This window comes from Crassostrea angulata, chromosome 6 (genome assembly GCF_025612915.1).
Source record: "Crassostrea angulata isolate pt1a10 chromosome 6, ASM2561291v2, whole genome shotgun sequence".
Classification (NCBI taxonomy): domain Eukaryota; kingdom Metazoa; phylum Mollusca; class Bivalvia; order Ostreida; family Ostreidae; genus Magallana; species Magallana angulata.
Genome location: NC_069116.1, coordinates 11,305,752 through 11,328,462, shown reverse-complemented (window position 1 = coordinate 11,328,462; position 22,711 = coordinate 11,305,752). Strand labels below are relative to the sequence as shown.

Genomic DNA, 22,711 nt, shown 5'->3' with positions numbered 1-22,711 from the left:
TCCTCAACGTTATTGATGTCTATTTTTCACCGTATTACGTTTGACACTTGAGAAAATTGATTTGAAAATTAAATTAAATAATTAAGATTTACCTTCATAAAATGAGGATAGTTAGGGAGGCGAGCTGATGGCGAGTGGTCATGACTTCCAGAATCTGGTAGCGGTTCGATACCCCACGTGTTTCTCCTGTCCATTCTACCTGTACATAACGCTGTTGTGATCAAAACTCATTGAAACAGTAGGTGTAGTAAGCACACGCTGCTATGCGTATGATGCACGAGTAAAATGAGAGAAAGTCAACACAGGATTGACAGATGGTAGAGATTAGAGGAGGGTTTAAGATCAATATAGGTAACAACAGTTCTTCTTTAGACCGAAGAAAATAGTTTACAGTATCCGGTATAGAAAGCGTGGTTAATCATTTCTTTATCCATAGACAGTTGTACATGGTTCTACATCCACTTTAAGTTTGTTCAATGTATTCTTAAATTACCTTTGGACTTTGATATTAATGATGGCTTGTTGAATGTAAATTAAAGAGGGTCTTTGATACAGATGCTCTCATGTCCTGTGGCTAAAATGCACATACTGAATGGCAAATGCACCTGACAAAATTTAACACTTTTTATAAACATCCATCTCATACCTTGAGCTCAACTGGCCGCACAAACGATGGTTGCTGTCATTATCATTAAAGTGAGTAAAATATATTAAATGAGGTTATGAGGTCATTGCAAAATATGTCATGAACTTTTAAAATGGTATTTTATGATTGATTTGTTTTCAGTGCATTTATTGAACGAAAATTCTATTGTAAAACCTAAAACAATCTTTGAAATATTAATGTTTAAAAATATCAGTTTTAAAAATTCATAAATACATATCTATACAAGAATTGAAAATGCAAACGAAATGATAAAAGTACGTAAAATTGAGTGATAATCTACTTTTTTTCGTATTGTGTTTTTCGCCTTCTTTCTCTTCAAAGAGACTGTTTTTTTAAATTAACCATGTACATGTTACACGATGACCCGATTTGTCAACTCGAATAAAAAAAAAGACGATCTTTTTCTTACTTTTAGCTAAAGCATGATGTATCACAGTTCTGAAAGAAAGCAGAGTGTTAAACACCATACCACCATTACTTATGTTGCAACAGGTGCCCGTTTGATTTGAAGTGAACCTGTCTATATATGTGTTCGTCAGTGCGTATATGTATATATGTATAGGTCTGTCTTGATTAATAATATCTCTATTGCAAATAACCTGTAAGTAATCACTCAAAATATATTTACTTGTTGGTATTTCTAGGAATAAATCTGAAATACTAGTAGTTTATCAATTAAACACGAGCACCATCATTTTCGTGTCAACCTGGGATTTTTCTACCTAAATCTGAAATTATGCCAAATAGTTTTATTTCTTAATTGCTTCCTTTTCATGAAATCAATTTCGAAATTACCATTTAATGACAGAGAAAATAGTCTTGTTAAAGAGAATTTTTGTGTTCTTCGTTTACCGATATTTTATTAGGCCCAGTGCCTAGCTCTATCGATGGTCTTTCATAAGTCTTGCCTTATGAAGAAGTTTGTCCACTTTTGATCAATTGTAAAATCAACAACTACTTAAACTTCAATGGATATGACCTAAGTGATGCCGATTTCTCTAATTGTACGTCCTTGAGGTAATTTGGTTATATTTAGACGAATACTTCCATGATTTTTCCTCTTGTGTATGATCTGAGATATACTTTTTAAAAAATGACGTGAGAGTGCTTGAAGAACCAAATGCAATAAAATTAAAAAAAAAAGTAATTTTAAATTAGTATCAAAATCTTCATGTGAAGCCATTATTAAAACTTCAAAGGTTCCATCAGATCTTTAAACAACTCGTTTGTCATCATATATATAGACGAAGAGGTTGCAAGAAATATGCCCATTAAGTTCTGTGCAAAGAGTTCCGCCCAAGTGAGGATCATACATATGGGCTGCTGTTTACCTGGAAAATCTCTGTAAATAGCGTAAACCTGGCTTGTTTCGGTCCAAGAAAGTAACACAGTTGCTCGGTGGATTGAAGTTGTCGCCCAAACACTTCATATTTACCCAACATCTATCACGAAATTTGTCACAAAGCCCACTCCATTATAACAACTGTTTATCTAACCATTCCAACTGCACCAGGTATCAAGAAGAGACCTGAGAACGAATCATTATCGAAAGAAAAAGTAAGCAGTATTACAGCAAGCAGTTTGTAAACAGTGTAAGCTGTAATATATGTGTATAATCTTATGAAGTTTGTGTCAGATACGAATGTTCCACTATGTGCTTAATATGCTAGTTTTTTTTTCTTTTGCCGTAATACAATGGTTAATATTATTTCAAATGTAGCAATATTGCATCAGAAAATGACACTGAATGAGTGAAATTAGGTGTGATGAATGTTATATAATCAAATTCTTTGTAATTTTCAATGAAAAGTACATGACAACACGCAAACACGCACTCGTGCATACATATAATTATATATATTGAAGAGAAAATATCGTTCATTTATCAAAAGCATTTATCTTTGAATTGTAACTTTTTTTAATCTTAGGTTCTTCATATAATTAAAATTTTTGAAAGACAATCTCATGTAAAGATTTTGGTTTTCAAGAATTTAAATTTTGGTTAAGGGCAAAACACAAAGTGCAAGGAAAACACACAAAGGACTATATATGGTTTGAGCCTAAAATGGCCCCCTAAAATGAACATTGTCATTTTACTGTAAATCTTTGTTTAATTTGTAAAAAATATGCATTTGAAGTTTTTTCGTAATATTCATTTTGATTTTAGTGCCCACAATTTAAAAATATGACATCATAAAGTTTACCTTTTCCCGCCATTTTCTCATTTTTAGCATAAAACGGCTTGTTTTGAGGCAGATTTTCATTAAGGAAACATTTAGCGACTGTCTGAACAAACAAAATATTTTCACCAAAGATGTATCTCTCCAATACTTATAAGTGACAAAAAGTTCGTTCTTGTTCAAAGAGTCGCTCTATATCTCCCATTCGAAAAAGAAAGAAAAATGTCAATTTTTGATTGATTTTGATTGAAATATAAAAATAACGTCACTTCTGACGTCATATACTGCCAGGGAGTGCATATAAATCAAATAAATAAGTGAAAAACATATTTCATGTAAACTCTTTTATAAAATAATTCAACAAATTAATGTACCTGAATCATTTTAAAAATAGCGAATTTTGGGGGCCAAATTTGACTAATAATATGTTTTACGGTGCTACCGTTCTGGCGAGCGCAGCAAGAATTACACATAGGCCTACACCTTGCATCATTGTCAACATAGTGTTATTTAAGTATCAACAAACGTCAAAGAATTTTGGAGAGAGTATTGCTCTACAATAAGTATGTCAAAGGTACTAATTTTAATGGTTATGATACATACAGCGCAGCCCCCTACCCCGAGAGAGAGAGAGAGAGAGAGAGAGAGAGAGAGAGAGAGAGAGAGAGAGAGAGAGAGAGAGAGAGAGAGAGGGGTCCCTGTTTGTAGGGGTGTAATTTCCAACCTTTAAATTTAATGGTTTGACTATATGCAATATCTACATAAATTTTTTAGCTGTTTATTTTTTTCTCTTTATTCCTTTTTATTTAGTTCAAAATGTTCTATTGTTTATTTCCTCCCTACTCATATACTTACCTGCCTACTGTACATGCATGCACAATTAGCTTAAAAATGGAGTAGGGTATGGCTCTTGCTAGTATTTATTTATATAATCTCTATATTAAAAAAAATAAAAACAATTCATCTGTCAATGAGGCAGGTATCGCAGTCTATATTGAAATAGCTAGTAAACGCATTACAGATGTTTGATCCACCTCTAAATTTATCGCGGGAAATATAGCACGAGTGCACTGTGACGTCATCCATGACTTTGTTCGTCTTTGTTTACGTTTTTCGACTCCATACGAAGGTATGGAAGCATGTAACAAATCTTTTGAGTCTCGCCAAAGCATATGCGGTACTCAAAACCTGTCTTCAAACTTTAAGTCACGTTAAAAGTCGGCCATTTTTGGCATTGCACCACGGGTGAAAACATTAGAGAGCATTATGGGACGTAGACAAAAAATTTTGTTTGATGAACTGTAGGTTTAGCTCGTTCTTTTTCCCGCGCACACTGGTTCGTAGAGCTCGCTTCGCTAGCAGCGCCGGCGAGCTGTGCTCGCTATCATATATAGTTCTTTGCTCCACAAGAAACAGTTGTGCTGATTTTTTCGTAGCCTCTCTAGAATAAGACGGAAGGCCATTTCTACACTCGCGTATGAGCTTTCCAAAACCTCCTTGTAGTATCGGTAACAATTTTATCCAATTCTAATAAAGATCATTTCACGTTATCCAGAGGTCCCTTCAGTTCCGTTCTTAAATTTCAGGTTTTGCCTCTAATTTTGATAAGGTACATGTATCATGCCAACAAGTTACATGTAGAGGTGTGTGTGTGTGTGATTAAAATAAAAATAATTTAATCAATTTATGAAAGTTCTAAATCGGGATGCATTATTTTTTTTTTTCAAGCATTGAAAAGATTGAAAGCTTCTTGACTCAAGGATTTGGCAAAATACAAAAATCAGGCGATTAGGAGGTCAACAAATTACCAATCATATCTGCCTTAAACTTGAAATATGACATTTTTGGTCATCAACCTTTATTTAGTAAAAGAGTCCAAATAATTTGGCATTAAAATTTGAACATTTCCTTTATCTTTTTACAGAGGTTTTTGTCTTGTGGAGGTGAATATAACCTAAAATGGAAACGACCATCCATCCCCTGATGGCTATTAACAGTAGGAATGAGATAATGAGAGTACGAATACACCGGATGTTGACATCAGAGAAATGTAAACCCACCAGAAAAAGGTAGGTTTTATATGATTGGCTGAATTAATTACTGAAATAATGATTAACTTTTCAATTTTGAAATCAGTGATGGAATGAAGAGGAACTGCAGAAAATAAAGAAAAAGGAGGGGTTAAAATAGGAGTTGGATATCGTTTTTGAAGCTTGGATTCATTTGCTGCGGATCGCTGTGAGTTGTATACAAGCTCAATTTTGACTTATAAACGGGATGGGACCATATACCGGTATATTTCTGGTGAATTTTTTGTTAGTGCTTGGAATGAACTTTCAGATGTGACCAAGGATATGTCTGTAAGTAAAATAGCAAATTAGCCAGGGGTGTTTAGGTTAACATTGAGCTCTATGGGAAATGATTTGGTACACTTTTCCCCATGTCAGCACCATAGAAATGTTCGATAACTCTTACTTATAAATCCGAAACTGTTTAGGAAAATATGTAGTGACATTGGAGTGTTTCTACCGACACATGGCCATAAACGATGACGATCGAAGAACAGTTCATTGGTAACGTGAAGACGTCGATCGTTCATGTTACAAGAATGATGGTTCATACATGTATCAGAACTTTCCTTAGCTAAGCTCACATGGTTTGTAAACACTAAAAACTAGTATAAGTTCTGTTGATTATTCAAAGTAAGAGCAATATACAAGCAATCTTTTAACCCGAGCCCAGCGAAAGTCTGCTTATTTAAAATATAATGTAAAATTATCAAAAATACCAAGAATCAACCATTCTATACATTTAAAATGAAAGAATAAAATTTGAAATCGTGTTTAGATCCCTTTTAATTCAGAAGAAAACTTTTCTTAATGATATGTTTTTCTCTTATAGAGACTCATTAAGAGGGGAAATAAATAGTTCGGCATGAATGTACTTTAGTAACTTTTCACTACAAAAATTAACTTTATTTATCAATTTGGTCATGTTTCAGAGTGACTGTCGATTGTGTTGCCTGTGGCTTTCATAGTATAACTTTATTATATTATTATGTTTAATAGATTTAAACATTTTGAAATCCGAGAGGTCTGAACATTGGAGAAAGAAAAATTGAAAAGCAACTGACATTTTGCGTTTGAAGCGTAATGAGCGTCAAGTGTTGGTGGTTCTATTGGCCTGTGGAATACCTTCCCGAAGAAACTTTTTTATGTAATTGCGCTCGGGTCTTTTGTACACTGATGTATTTTTTAAGGCTAATCGAAATCAGCAAGGGAATGAGGCTTACAAAAATAGACATCAGTAAAACAATATCTTTTTTTCAGTTTTAGTACATGTAAATTGTGTTCGAACAATCGAACGAGAGGGCAAGCATCGTTCGTTTTAACACTGTTGTTTCAAATACAGATTCAAGATATAGTTGGGCGATTTATGAAATAAGATTGCCCTGGAATAAAACATCCCAATGAACATATTCTTTTAATAGTGAGAAGTTTTTAGAAAGTGGGAACCGTACACTGGTTTTTGTGAGGAATTTTACTCATTCAATTGACGTTGTCTTTAATGAAAAAGGACGTCATTTTGACACACTTTTTTGTGTTTTTTAAACAATGCTCAATTCCCCAAATACTTATGAATGTTTGTGAAAATTATTGACTAAAAATTTACATCATGTACAGTTATGAAAATGCATTTGATTTTTTGTTAACTGACCTCAATCAAACCTTAATTTAATTAAAAGTTGTTTAAATAGAAAATGGTAACAGATATCCCTGGACACGCTGTCTACAGCTTTGATAATAGATATTCTGTATATAGTTTTGATGAATGTTTGAAAAGAAGAATATCTTCATTTCCTGAAACTTCATTAAATTGAACTACTAGTGCATTAGCCAGACATCTATTAATATCTGGAAATCTGACACGAATGTTTTATCTATCATACAACCCACTATTATTCCAGACCTAATTTTCTTTTCTTCGCGCTACATTTTATTTTGTATAACCTTCTTCCTATTACATTAATTCCTTTATCATTTATATATAGTATATCTGAGATTATTTTCATTTGGTCCAGATTTGCATGAATAATCCAGTACACAATACTTTTGATTGAGGTCAGTTACCTAGCAAGACAACTTCCGGCAACACATATTTGTTGTTGTCGTTAGTGACAGGAGAGCAGAGAGGGTAACACCCCACCCCATGGAGTGTTATACTATTGTCATCAATAATAAGAGAGGAGAGACGGTAAAACCCCACACCATGAGGTCTTGTACTAGTGTAATCATTAACATTTCAAAACAAAGATAAGCGGCAAAAAATAAACTATACCGGCATTTTGTTTGGTTTCTATTTCAGGAATATGTGGGGGAGTACTCGAGATACCCTATTCTGTCAAATAAAAGTGTGAATTGTCAACATATGCATGTAAACATGAAACGCATATAATCAAAATAGAACCCTGCTGGGTTGGCAGTATTAAATTGATCACTGTTAGAGTGCATGTATACCTGATAATACCGGTACCTGGCCTAATTATATAAAGAGAAGTAACGAAAAATCTTATTCAAAACTGTCACATTGATGTTATATTTGAAATGCTTTTATAAAGATTTATAAATCTTTACGAAAAACTTCTGTGAAAATGATGATAACCGAAACAGCAAGAGTTCGACATATAGATACAAACATATCGCTCACCAGACGGTTCAGTGCTATGGGAATTTCATGTGACAAGAAACTTAACTCGACTGACAACTTACTGCTCAAGAGTTATTCATCTTGGAATAATGTAGTCTTTTCGTTATAAGGAAGTTTTATAGGTTTTTAAAAATAGATACTAATTTTTTTTTTCATTGCAGTCTAGAACATAGCTTATATATAGAAAATAAAAAGGTTTAAATGACAGGTGCAAGAAATGTGTTATTTATTCTTCTAACATAGTATCTTTATACGAGGGTTGTCCCAAAATAGCGTAAACAGGACACATAGTTTATAATCTGTTCACTGCAATTTCATTAGACTTTTATGTTTTCTTCAATAACCCTTTGGCAAACAATACTGAATAATTCAAAATTGTACTTTATTTATTTCTCGAGAAAATGAATGATTAGTATCGACGTCGATTTCCAGTTTTAAGTTGTTGCTAAACCCTCCACATCGTTTACGATAACATTTACGTTTTATTTCCGAAAAAGTCTTTCAAAAAATATTATCTTTGAAGTTCCCAGAGTGCACATTCAACATATATTTCTAGTTTTGTTTGGGTTTTGTTTTTTTATTTTCCAAGTACATACGATTTGTCGGCTCCAAACTTGCCCTGTATTACTTGTTGTCTTACGTCCGTCTTGCCGAAATGTGTCGTTCAGCATATTGACGTCCATCGATATTGTTCGGGGTTTCTTTTTACAACTTATTGTCATCATACTTTTTCAAATATTTTCAATGTTGTTTAACTACTTATTAACAAAACGCATTTCTAATCTATTTTGTTAATTTCATTTACTTCCAAAGCCGCTTAGGATTTATTTAATGGTCTTTACAAAATTGTATCAGATATTGGTGCGCCGCCTAAAACGCTGACATCGTCATTTTAATACGAGTTAACTTTTCAACTTGTCACAAAACGCGCAATAAAATATATAAAAGTCTGTTATAGCCAAACATTTTCTGAATAAATAATAGAATTATTATCAAATAGCAATGTATGTTTTATTTGAATTTTTCCATTCAAAAAGTACTTTTCCTCGCAATTTCATTTCATTATGTTGATTTTAACTTTTTGTTTTTGACATTGCGCCGCATGTCGAATTTCTGATCTAACATGCTTTCATTTCACTAATTTAATCTCAAACAATATTTAATTTTCAAACATTCTTTGAATGCAAATTTCTTGAACCCTTTGTGGCACAAATTTCATCCTCCTTTGTCTTCGATTAACTGAATAACGCCACTTGTCTACGCTATTTTGGGACAACCCTCGTAAGCTTACAAATGAAATATTTATTTGTTATTACTGATACAAGCAAAAAGAATCGACAAATTCGCAATGTAAATATTAAAGACAACGCTATTATAAAACATTCGCCAAGCTTCCTGTTGTCATTAAGCAAAATTCATTCAAAAACACTTATTTCATTAACATTTTATTTTCAATAAAGAATTGTCTGAGCCCAAGAATCAACTGAACTATATAATATGAAAAATGTATATGTATAAATAATACAAACGTTGATAATTTTCCGAAGATCTCAGAGAGGAAAAAGGAAGGCCCCAAAAATTGTGGAATACCTCTGGAGCGAATATCTTATAAAACAAAACATAAGATTCCTTGTCTTTAATTATGTCTTTAATTATGTACATGGTTTGCATACATAAAAACGTCAATACTATGTAGGTAAGTGAATTTATATAACTTATCCCCTACTCAGATATAAAGGGAAAGATTATGAAACAAGAACACATCAACTATTTTGCCACCTCATCTTTTATATATATATATATATATATATATATATATATATATATATATATATATATATATATATATATATATATATATATATATATATATATATATATATATATATATATATATATACTTAATAACCAAACGTAAAGCAATCCTTATCCTTTCGCATAAAACTAGACAATTCTGGTAATTTTTAAGTTTTCCTCAAATTAAAATGGCCTGAATTTGCAGTTTCAAGTCTGACCATGGTTTTTCTATTGTCTTATTTGTCTGTTTGTTTAAAAAAAACTCTTTTTCATAGCTACATTCATGTTAAGTTAACAATTCATACGATTGAAATTGCACAAGAAAACTTTTTCATTTGAAGAATGTTTCTAATGGTATAATAGAATCAATGCTATGCGGATGAAAACGTCTTCAAAAATCCATTGTACAAGCGACGAGCACTGAGCTGTATGTTAAGAAGAACGCATGTTTTCTACTCGTCGGGATGGTTTCTTTTACAGCCAAGAGCTGACATTGTTCCGGCTTTCACTGCCGACCCGTAGTTCCTCTCTTAACCCCCATTGAATCTGCACTTAGCAATCCAGTAGGGATAAAACTTCCTCGCGGAAACATCTCATACTTTTTCAACCATTCACATCAAGTTCTGTAATTAAATGATCGATAAGAAAATCTGAAAGTTGTAAATTACTTTTAGACTTAATCAACAGTACGGTAATCCTAATGTATAAGATATATGTATGATGCACCTACGATAAGTTTTTATTAGCCAGCTTTTTTTTTTATGAGATTATTAATTTATTTTTATATGATATCATTCATACCACTTATCTTTCGAAAAAGCCATGAAATATCATTGATTAATAATGAAACAGTTTCTATCAGAAATAAAAAATAGTTATGAATAGTCATGAAACACGAAGGTACATCTAAATAGCATGTACAAACATACATGTATTTGGCTTCATACTTTCCAAATTAATCATAATAAAATAAATGTTTTACCAATTGAATACATAGATATGATTTCGTTTTTAAATTAAAACAAAACCCAACTTTATGTTATATTTTGAGAGGATATAATTAATCCTTCATACACAATGCATCTGAATAAAGCACCCTGAAAAATATACACAATTTTTGTTTTGTTTTCTTCTCACGCCATCCTAATAACAGCATTTAAGTTAACGGCAATATACATTAACTATGACATTTACTTGAGTTTTTCAATTTGATAAAAACTTTGAACAACATATTCTTATTCAAAAACGTTTCGTATCGTTTTACACTCTGTAATGTAAGAAATCCCTTTGTATGTTTACGTGTTGCATAGTCAGGTTATTTAAATGCCATGTAACATTCTGCCTCGTATCATTGGAATGACATAGTTAAGACAATCTGTGTTTCATGTATGAGGAATCCTATATCTTATCGTAAACATTCATCGACTGCACATCTGATCTTAAAACAGTGACATATTTTAGACAATAATAAGTGGAAATGCCAAGAGTAAGACACTTTTGGCCATAGTAACAGCACAACTTCCGGCAACAACGATTTTAGTCCGAGGCACTGGGTGTGGTGGAATAAATTTGGAGGGATATATCAGGCGATATTACGTTTTTATATCTGTTCAAAATCAAAATAAAGACCGAAGGCAGAAAACCCCCTTCCCTTTTTATTATCTGTTTGGGATTTAGAGGGAATTTGATGTTTCTGGATTAAAAATGGTGATGCATGATTTCCAACAACAAGATTAAAATTTTTTGGGAAAAGTCAATCAGGAAAACGAATTGTCGATTTCTTTTAGCCCTGGAATTTTATAAAACTTTAGTTTTCATTAAGTCAGGCAAAAAAAAAAAAAAAGTTTAATAGGGAGCATGAAGCCAAGTTTAAAAAAAAAGGTATTGACTTGAAATCCGGATCAGAATAAAAGAATTAAGATTTTAGTCGAGAATTCAAAATGGCTGACGCTATAAACCTATAGTGTTTATCACATCTTAAACTATCAATCATTTATTGATTAATATAACTTTTATTTCTTAGCCATATATCGTCATAATTAAACACTACATAGTTCAGTTTTGTTTATAACATGTTGAAGCAGAATTCTTTAATTTTTTATAGGGGGGTTTGCAGTTATAATTGTTATAATCAATATAGATTGTCCTTCATAAATTCATAAGAATATGTTCGAAAATGTTGTTAATCTGTTTGGATTTGAAATTTGTTTTTCGCGGGTAATATTGTTGACAATGTGTTATGAGTGTAATGTGCGGCTTACAACGATAATGTCAAGTATAGAAAATATGGAAGTTTTACTAATAAATGGGGAAAAACTTGATTTTAAAAAATCTCATGATTTGCGATGGTATATGATTTTGTGTGTTTTATATCCCCGAGCCTTACCATCTCAAATCATTAGAGATTCTATAAAAAATTTACATGTATACTGTACAATATATGTACAATATATGCATTTTATTGCTATTATTTTCCGCTTGCTATCAATGTTGATCTTTGATAATTTTACAACTGTTGATGTAATGACTCGTGTCCGCAGCAATAACTTTTATGTAATTTAGTTATATACTACGATTATTTTCGCAAAGGACTATATTTGAGGTAATGTGCATTTCTCGGCCCCAAAACTTATACTTCCATAGAGAGCTTTAAAAATAAGGTTGAAGATAGTTGAAATCATATTAAAAATAGGAATGTGAAAAGTTATCACCCCAGTAACATCGTAATTTATAAATGACGTCATGAAGATTGCCTATTATTGTTGACTTAATGTTTTGGAGCAAAACGTTTTGTTTTGCGACGGTTTTTTTTCAAATTGGAAACATCAAGCGCATGCTTGCTCAAGCACCATTTTTTAATTATGATGTGTATTATTATAAGAACAAAGACATATGTAAAAATCGTACTTGAGCAGACCTGCGCTCTATACATGTACTTTCAAAGGCAAAACATTTATGAAAAAGACAATATTTTCATTTGTTTGATAAATTGCAGGAGTTTGTTCATTTTTGCGACGTCAAAAATGAACAGCTATATGACGATGATGGCTAATATCAAGAATAATGTAGTAGATATCCTCTGTATACTGTTTTATGAAGATTTGATTTTGATTCGATACTATTTTGCCAATACCAAATATAGTCCTTAGTTTTATTACTTTTGAAAACTTGATATTAATGTCAAATGAAATTTCCATGGAGTTGATATCATTGCATAACCAATAGTACCCATTAAATTTTACATTTCGAAGAAGAATTAAACAGCCGGATTTATGCAGTTTAACTCCGGCTAAAAATAGATTACCTCCCTGTTTGCAGAAAACTGTTTGCTTCTAACTTCCTTTTTTGTAGTCTATAATTGGACGAAGTGACATCACTATATATCCAATTATTACAATACACTCAGGTACTATATAAGAAACTACAGATTTTTCAAGACTTTAATTAACAGTTTTGATAGAAACTGATCAAATATAACTTGATTTGAAAAGCAAGGCAGCAAGCTTGAAATCAATTTTTTAACATGTTTATGAAAAAGGTACAAATGAATTTTTTTCACTTCGTCAAACTTTGCATAGTATACAACGAGATGGTCATTTAATTTTAAAATTTCTTTGAAATGAAAGATTTAGCTGTTTTAGTTTTATAATATTGCAAATTTTATCATTGTAGATTTATTTTTTGCTGACTTTGTTTTGTTGTCAAGTAGAAAGTGGCAGAACAGATTGTCGCAATCCTTCATCCGTTCGTAAGATGGCGCGCGGCCTAAGTCGATACAAACTAAAAGACTTGCCGGAAAGTTTTTATTTAATGGATAAACTGCGCAACAAAGCGACCGTTCCACCTGAATACAGCGAAAGTATCTATGTGAAGGTAGACAACGAGAGCTCTACGTGTCCAACAACTCTAGATAACAAATTACACGTGTGTCCCGGCTACAAGGTGATGGAGTATGATAGATTCAGGTTCCCAAGCATGATGCTGCAGGTTCATTGTAAATGTAACGGTTGTCTTGGCTCCCCGGACAAAGCCTGTGTGCGTCTGTTTTACTATACTAGGGTGCTGAGGGTGACAGGGTGTAACAAAAAGGGTGTGTATGTGTACGACTACTTCTGGGAGAAGGTTTCCAATGGATGTGTCTGCATCAAAAACGATAGGCAGACAATGTCCAGAGGTTGAGAAAGGATCCAGTATTGTGTTAAAGTTAGCATGACTTTGCGTGGTTGTACATTTTATTATAATGATAAGAGTTTGAGTAACAATACTTATTTATACACTATGATATTTTATTTACATATTGTCTCTGAATATTCTGGTCAGTACCAATTATCACATTCCAGCTCGTTTATCGCTGCCCAACGCATTCCAAAGCAAACGCGAATCTCACAGTCTGTTTGCAGATCGGGTCAGACATTAAGTAACAGAAAAAAGTGATTGAATTTTTTGTTTGGATGAACAAATACTCATAATTTTGTTTGTTTTAGCCCAAATGTCTTTATACAAGTTTTACCAATATTATTTACGTTACTAAGAAGGAAAATGTTCATTTTAATTTAGTGTGAAATTTCTTGATTCTGTATCATCTGCGAATTGTCTTTCAGTTGAGCCTTCATCTTTTATATCTCATACTGGTATTATTTTGTATGCATTTACGATATCATTTTTAATAAAATTTATATTTTTGTTAATTAATTTTTTTTTATACAAATGTATATACACTTTATTGAGGTTAAGGGTGGAGATGAATTACATAAAATAACTTTAAAGCACCTTTGCTAAGATTTTGTAGATTTAAACGCAGAAAATATTTTTTAACTATATCAATTTTTTTAGCGTGATAATCTGCCAGTTTGTGACCCATGTCTCTTCGCTAGTGCAAGTTGAGTAAAAGTTTCTATAAGATTGCATTTTTCCCCAGACATAAAATCTTCAACCTTCATGCAATATTTATTTCTTAAGAAAGGTCTACTTTTACTTTTAATACATATATTTAGAAATACACGAAATGTTACACAGTCTAACAAACAATAATACCAAATAATGATATCAGTTAAATTAAACTTGACCATCTTGTTTTTACAGCAACGTCAGGACAAGGTTATTGTTTTTACCTTCAACTTACGGGATAATAAGAATAGACGCAGTTAAATTAAATCAGTTACACCAACATCTATTTTAATATATTAGGTTTTTATTCTAAAATGAAATGATGAAAAAATACAATGTCTATCAGTTTATGCCACTAAATTGAATAAATATTAAAGCTAAAGTTGATATTGCAAAGCCCACATTTTTTTTTCGATTGATTTTGTTGTTTTTAAAATATTTATTGAATTTATAAATCAACAGTAATTTTCAATAACAATTATGATTACGTGTGATATTTTCCTACGCCAGTGTTCTGTCAAGAATATAGTCCTTGTTAGTTTGTAAAATTTGATTACTATTTCTATGGTAAATTTTACAATTTTTAAAAATTAAAATATATAATCTTTTACTATGATATGATGGACGTTTATTTAAAATCAACTTTTACATTTTTATAAGTAAAAAAATCGGACAAGACTCAATTCTTAACATTAATGAATTAAACATAAAGAGTACATTAAAATTTTAAACTCGCGACCGTCAACACAAGCAGTGATGACAGCACATTTGGGCGTGAACCTGGTGCAAGCAGGAAGTGCCGCACACTTATAGAGGTTCGATCCTCTGTTTTTGGGTAGCCATTTTGGGTTTCCTCTATTCTGGAAATTATGCATCATATATTGATTCTACTCATAAATTCATTTTTTATAATGCCAATTTAACTATTTTGAATAAAATACTAAAGGAAAAATTACATATTTACATATTTAGTTTAATATGGGACTATAATTTGTGACGGAAGGTTTATAAGAAGAAAATGAACAATTTTCATTACTCATTTGTTTAAGAGTACCGTCACTTTAGCTTCCTTATTTTCAGTGCAAACACAATTTCCAGTTTGTGCAGTTCTAGTTTGTGCATTAGGATATCTTCATTTTGTTATGAAAAGAATATTTTTTACATTTTTTTCAATACATCTATAGACACATATTGGCAAACTTAACTTATATTTAATAAAAGTCAAGGAAAAATGAATCCCAATTTTTGGCTAAAATTAGCTTATTTCATGCCATATCTCAAATTTTACATAATAGACCCATACTTTAGGTTTTATTTTGTGAAATTTGAAGGGTTTTTTTTGACAAGTTTATCATAATTCGAAAAAAAGTTTGAGACTTTTAAATAATTTCATTTCATGTTGAATCGGTAATCTGACTTAACTCGATATGAGTTAAGTCATGTTATGGAAATGAATAGATTAACCATTTCACTAATATCTACATCGAAAGAAAGATAACTCCTCAATATGAGGTTCTCGTAACTTTTCGCACGGCCCCTTTTGGGGTCCTTATATTACGCATGCGCAGTAGTGTATCGACCTTTCTCAACTTCAACCTGGAAAAAAATTGATTTTATTGATTGATTTATCTTGATTGATTGATTGTTTGGTTCATTGAAGATCTAACATCATAACTACCCAAAAGTCGATGTTGATCATTTAACTTACTCTATTGCTATATTTGCAATATTTTGCATACATTTGAATAGTTTATGATGTACTGATATATTAAAATAAAGCCATGACATAGACTGCCAATACGGTGTCGTTAATCTATTCTATTGAAATAATGGATAAAAACAGCGTTTTATTAGTGCAAAAAGGGCAAAATATCAATTAGGTGAAGCAATTGTAACATTTTTCTTTATGATAATTTTAATTTTATTTATTTTAAATAGTTAAAATTTGTATTTAATGCCATAGCTCATTCCGATAATAAAATAAAGAGGGAAAAGCGATTTATGTGCAATATGCACATTCAGTGCAGAAAGGTCATATTAAATACACCGTAGCGCCAAATGAAGCATATAGACCCCGAAATTTTGTTTTGAATTTTGGTTAAGCTATGTGTGTAGGTTTTTAAAAATACTTTAGAAAAAGAACTTTTGATCGCAGGATCCAATTTAGCCAGAGAGGTTAGAACGCAAGCAGAGATAACCACACACTAGCACTCCACCGGAACCATAACTAATTTATGCAGGGATGACTGAACACTTTATACACAGAGATAATCACATTCTAACTCCATTTTCGCATGATAGCTAACACAGTCCCTATACATATGTAGATGCTGACTTATCATTATTGAAGTCCCTATACATATGTAGATGCTGACTTATCATTATTGATGTGTCCAATATCAAATATATTTTTTTTCAAAATGCCAGTAAACTACGCCCTACACCAAAATACTAATTTGCATTAATTACCTAACATAGAGAATTATTTACATTGTATAAAATAATTATTAAACTCATTTGTCATAATTGGGTAAATCAATTGAATAATCAATAATAAACCATTGGACAATAACACAAACTGTACTGAAGGTCGTTGTCATTTCACCGCTTCACTAGGTTTATTCCTATAGTATTTTACCGTCTTCATATGTCAATCGTTTGCAGAAATAAATTACGGTAATACTCGTGAAATTGGTTTTTGCATTGCTTATTAATTATTACCATAGGAATCGATATAAGTAATATGTCAATCATTTTAATAATCTATTGAATTAATTAATCTGCATAAATAGGTAGCAAAGATTCGATGCATAATATTACTTATATATTTCTGTATAAATGTAGTTAAATTGTACTTAAATTTCAATCATTCTTCAAATGCATGTATGATTTTAAATGCTTTGTGTCTCATTGATCCTGTTTTGGATAATATCTAATATCTACGTGTTTCATTTCGGAATAACTCGAGATCAAAGCGAATACTAATGTGCTTCACAGGGTAACTTTTTTACCAAGTAAACATATAGCTTTATTCAGCATAAGGGGTTTAGTTTAGTTTAAACAATATTTATTCATTATAGATTCAAATACATTTACATTTACATGATGATAATTACAATTGTAAGATCGGGAAACAAGCCATAGGGCTTATATTAATCCCTCTCTTGCATACACTGCAGAAATGAGAGGTGTGAAATGAAATGTAAGTACAAGGAACAAAATAGGAAAATGTGTCAAAAGTCAAAGTTTGAAACACATTTTATAAGGTAATGAAAATAAGTCAACAAAATAAAATATCATGAAAAGAATATTACAATATATTCGTTGGTTGAACATCAGAACAGAAATTTAGTATACATAATCACGTGTTAATGTTCAAACACATCCATACAAAAAAGAAAAGGTGGCTTTAATTCTTACACCAGTTATGTGTACGTTTTCAGTACAATTTTAACTCAATACATGCTAAAACATCATAGAGATACCGTAGAATTTTTGCCGATTTCCATTAATTATTGTCATAAATATAAATATAAGTGGTGGGAATAAGATAAACAGGCAACCGAAAAAAGGTATTATTATTGTACAACATTCTACGTGATATTATGATTGCTGAATCTTTTACTCTCAAGTATAAATCTTTGTACGGTGTAAAAATTTGTTTATTTTCTACAATACTTAGATAATTAGATCCGTAGAGTAGTAAGTTAGGGTCTGTAGAATTTGCAAGTGTGTTTATTGTTATATTTCGTATTGTAGCATATTTTGGACAATGCAAAAGGTAATGATCAGAGTTTTCTACTGACCCACACGAACAAAAAGGGGATGGACAAAGGTTTCTGTTGAACATATAAAGATTTAAAGTACTACATACTAAACGTAGTTGAGAGTGGAGAATTTGACCTATGCGAGACCCTATATGATAGTATTCGGGAATAGTTATGTTGTTTTTGTTTAGATATTTTTTGAAGCTTCTTATGGAAGGATTGTTCTGTACATTGCTTGGTATTGTGTTCCAAAGTCGTATGGTTTTGGGAAGAAAAGAGTCGTAATATAGCTTAGTTCTTGCGTAGATTTGCGTAGGGGTTGATGAATTATTTAATTTTGATTTGATATTGCAGTGTATAACAATCAAGGATACAATTTTCTGCAGTTGTAACTGTCAGGCATGAATAAGTTTTAAACACGATACCTAAAACTTCTGCTCTCATACACATCTAATAATGCAACTGCACCCTATCAATGTCAGTGAATTCTACATGCAAAAGATGTCTCTAAAATTTTGATATTATCAGATTGGGTTATTTTTGTGTAGTCACAAGAAAGTTAAAATTGTTATATTTAAGACTTAAATGCAGGTGCTATAAAACTGTCTTAGAGTATGTTTGTACATACAAATTCTTTCCTTTCCAATTTCTTTTATTCTTTAAAATCAGGAGAGAAAAAAAGATGAATGTGTTAAACATCATCGGAAAGAAACGAAATATACCCCCAAAAGAACATATGGAAAATATTTTATGTTTAGAAATGACATGATTGCTGGTATTTTTAGAAGAAATGCAAAAAAACAAGGTGAATGCAATATCCCCTCTTGTTGCTACGGCCATGTTTTCCTCAAAATGGTTCGAGATAACATCATCTGTTTAAAACCGTCAATATCCTTTATCTATTGATTGTTTCTCGTCTTATTTGTTTGTTCCCAGGGAGTTTAACAGCCTAGTTTTCAAATCCTCAATGGGTTCGATATAACATTATCTGTTTAAAACCGTCAATATCCTTTACCTATTGATTGTTTCTCGTCTTATTTGTTTGTTTCCAGGGAGTTTAACAGCCTAGTTTTTCAAATATCAAAGGCTTTACTCGGGTCATTCAAATATAGATAAAAGGTATTATTGTACGATTTAAATCTTTTTGGGTCGAATTTGGCAGTGTGTTTTCGGGGGAGTTAGCGGGGGAGTTTTAGATCAAGAGCGATTACATAATATAAACTCATGTATGTGAGGAGGAAATAATCTTGGTTAAATGCACTTTACGATCGTCGACCATTGAGCTGATTGTTCAATCGAAGCACTCTACACAGTTCTGACATTTCAGAGCACCTTTTTTCAAGTTTTTGCCGAATAAACCTTACTGTTTAAACAAGATATTAATTTTATCCATTTTTTCATTTCAGGATAAGAAATATATTACAAGAATCTGAATGCTCAGTAAAAACAGTAAAAACAATTTATTTTTTAAATTACGACAGCTGTTAATGGATAAACCACCGAGTAAAATCTTTCGTGCAATAAGTGTGTGTAGGAAACGCATTCAAATTAAATATGTTCTAAAACCCCAACTTTTTAAGTTTATTATGAAATATTTCTATTTTTTTCCACCTTTTACTCTCATAAAGGCCAATTTTATGTAGATTATATTTCACAACTTGTAAATCAAGAATGTAATTATAATTCTAAGTTTACAGTGTACATTTCTGGATCATGTAGTAAATATTTACTGGTGCTTGATCAATGATCAATCTGTCTCACCCCGCGTTATCATTTCCATTCACTAGTTCTTTTGCATACTTTGTATCGTTATTTAAGCAGAGAGAGAGAGAGAGAGAGAGAGAGAGATAGAGAGAGAGAGAGAGAGAGAGTAAAATTTCGATTTCTTCTAAACATCCTAAACAACAAACCACTGTTATAATTTGGAAATCCAATACGTATAAATTCTATCAAATAAGTGAAATTAATACTCCAATATTCAATATCTAGCTATTTTATTTTTATATATTGTACAGTGTATTACGTCTTGTTTAAATAGCAAAAAATAAAAAAATCAATAAGGATCAGTTGTGTTAAGCATTTTCATAATCACAGATTTTCCGTCAACAAATATTTGTTTTTGGGTATTAGGTTCGTATGGGGTGTGCTGTCACATATCTGTTACTTTAACAATCTTCGTCATTTTTAAAAATCCTGAGTAAAATCCGTCGGCTATGAAAACTACCTATATTTCGTGTAGTTCATATTACATAATACTTTTGGGGGAAATTATTTTAAAAAAAAAACCAAACAATTATTTCACTAAACTGTGAAGTGTAAATACACACATGTGTTTATTTATTTTATTCTCAATAGAGTGAAAGGAACAAAGATAAATGAACATGCATTAACAACAACATATCATAAATTTATTTACGGATAATTGTAAATAAACAAATCAACGGATGAAAAGTAATCGTGCGTTCTAATGTTAAATTCATTTTTTTTTATTGTAAAACATGAATTCAGATAAAAAATGTTTTGTTTTCAATTCAGTGGCCTTCATTTTTTTTTTAAATACAAAAATCCATACCTATATCAAGAAAACTTTTCTTTGAAAATCTTATAAAATCCCCATTGGAATCAATCTTTTTTTTACCTTCTCTGAAAATATGAGATAAGGCATCGGTTTAACAAAAATGTAATGTAATATCTGAATCACATACATTTGAACTTGATGTATATCCCTTTTTAAAAATAAATAATATTAGGCTTCAAAATAGAGTTACTGTAATAGTTTCTTTTACATTTAACTATCGAAAAATATATTTTTATAAATTGAAGGAAAATAATAAACGTTGAGTGCTCGATCTTCTTCAATGATAACAGAAGTATGCTATCTCTGTAAGAAAACACATTTGTAGGGAGACCATCTTTTTATCTTCTTTTTTGACATTGGAAAAAGACAAAACAGACCCCTAAAAAATTTTCTGAAAATATTTTATGTTTAAAAATGACATGAACGCTGCTAATTTTGAATTTGGATGCAATTGCCTTTCTTGTTTCTTCCGCCATGTTTAACACAAGTGGACATAACATAGCAACACATATTTCAAAACCGTCAGTATTTTTCTATTTGTTACCTGTTTAATCTTTCATAAATAAATCAATAATTCGAGTCATTTGCTATCTTTTGAACCAATTCAAAGTAAAATAAAAAGGAAATAAATGATTAAAATACTTTATCGATCGAAGTTGAAAATGTGTCAACGGAAAAAATCCGAATTGGCTAACAAAAGATATTGCATATTACATAAACAAGTCTGTGAGGAGGAAACTATCTAAGTCAAACACACTTAACAATCGTCAGCCGTGGAGTCGTCCAGGTGAGGCGTACACAATTTTACTAATATTTTTAGACGACTTATATCTAAAGCGGAGGGCAATCACTCTGTCATATTTGATTGGCCTACCTGTAGAATATCAGTCAAACCTCTCTGAATATGATATGTGTGACACAACTTCTAACTAGATGCTGTCATTAGACAGTAATACCCGCACCATGTGTTTGCCCCTAAATAACACTGTTTTGTACCAGTTTAATTAAAAATGAAGGCTACATGCAAACTCCGGTAATACATTTAAAAATTATAATTTTCATAACTGAAGGATGAGATCCCTGCCCATATAATAATACACATCGTGACATGAGCAGCACTTTATGTGCAATTTGGGGTAGAACTGTTTGTAGTGAATTTTCAGTTAATCAATAATCTTAACAATTTTTGTCATAGGAAGTATAATGGTCTATATAATTATTACAAACAAAATTAAAAATTAAATTATGCCCCCTCCCCGTGGCGGTTGCCGGTTTTAGATTTGCTTCTGTGTGCCTACATGAACATCATCTTGTGCACAGATTTAGAGAAGGGGTGGGAGTGAGGGGTCCAGACCCCCCCCCCCTTCCCATGAAAATTCGTAAATTACCAAAAATACACCTTGGACCCCAATGCTCTTACAGACATGTAAACGCTCTAACCCATTGCGCTTCAATGTTAGGTAACATTATTTGAGGGGTAAATATTTAATCAATATTCAACATACTTTATTGTTTATCTCAATAGGAAGTATACATGTACATCACAATATGCAGGTGTCCTGCACCACCTTAAAGCTGTTATTTACCTAATAAAATAGTGCAAGTGGATTTGAAGAATAGGTCATAAAAATACATGCATGTTACAAATGACTGATCTTTGTCTGAAGTTACGTACACAACACAGGTTTGCATGTCTCATTAGCGGGTACTAGTTTTACCCAGCTCTTCGATTAGATGGGTTCACGTGTATACATACATGGGTGTTGCTAAAACGCGGAACGGAAAACGGAACGGAAGGAAAACAGAAAATCTTATCTAATGTTATTTACCTCATAGATTTGTTAATCATGCTAAAACAATATACTTTATGTACCTTTTTAATTTTTTTTGAAAGATTAGCAATATTAGACTATTTATTCAAGAATATTTATTTCCTCAAAATTAACAGTACATGCATTGACCACTATATTCTGTCCCAAAATATCCTCAATTCACTTTTTGCTGTATATTTATATATACCTCAGGGTTCAAGCGATTCTCTTTTAGAAGCATTAAACATTCTCATTATTCTTTCTTTAAAACGTCCTCTCTAGCTTATCAGCTGGTATAAATACACGGCTAAAAATAA

General features: G+C 31.5%; 2 protein-coding genes across 3 annotated transcripts in view; one reads left to right on the top strand and one right to left on the bottom strand.

Annotated features, from left to right (window-relative positions):
• LOC128187314 (nitric oxide synthase, salivary gland-like) overlaps positions 1–221 on the bottom strand; it is a 46,813-nt gene extending 46,592 nt beyond the window's left edge. The window contains exon 1 of one of the 2 annotated variants that reach the window (XM_052857715.1): positions 93–221. The gene's annotated coding sequence lies outside the window, so the exon portion shown is untranslated. The remainder of the gene's footprint in view (positions 1–92) is intronic. The other variant, XM_052857712.1, reaches the window with a different exon arrangement.
• A 12,587-nt stretch (positions 222–12,808) lies between these two features.
• On the top strand, positions 12,809–13,978 carry LOC128190908 (uncharacterized). The gene is made up of 2 exons (XM_052863152.1): positions 12,809–12,889; positions 13,024–13,978. Exons 1-2 carry the CDS (start codon positions 12,875–12,877, stop codon positions 13,528–13,530), a joined length of 522 nt encoding a protein of 173 aa, XP_052719112.1. The 5' UTR covers positions 12,809–12,874; the 3' UTR covers positions 13,531–13,978.
• The last annotated feature ends 8,733 nt before the right edge of the window (positions 13,979–22,711 follow it).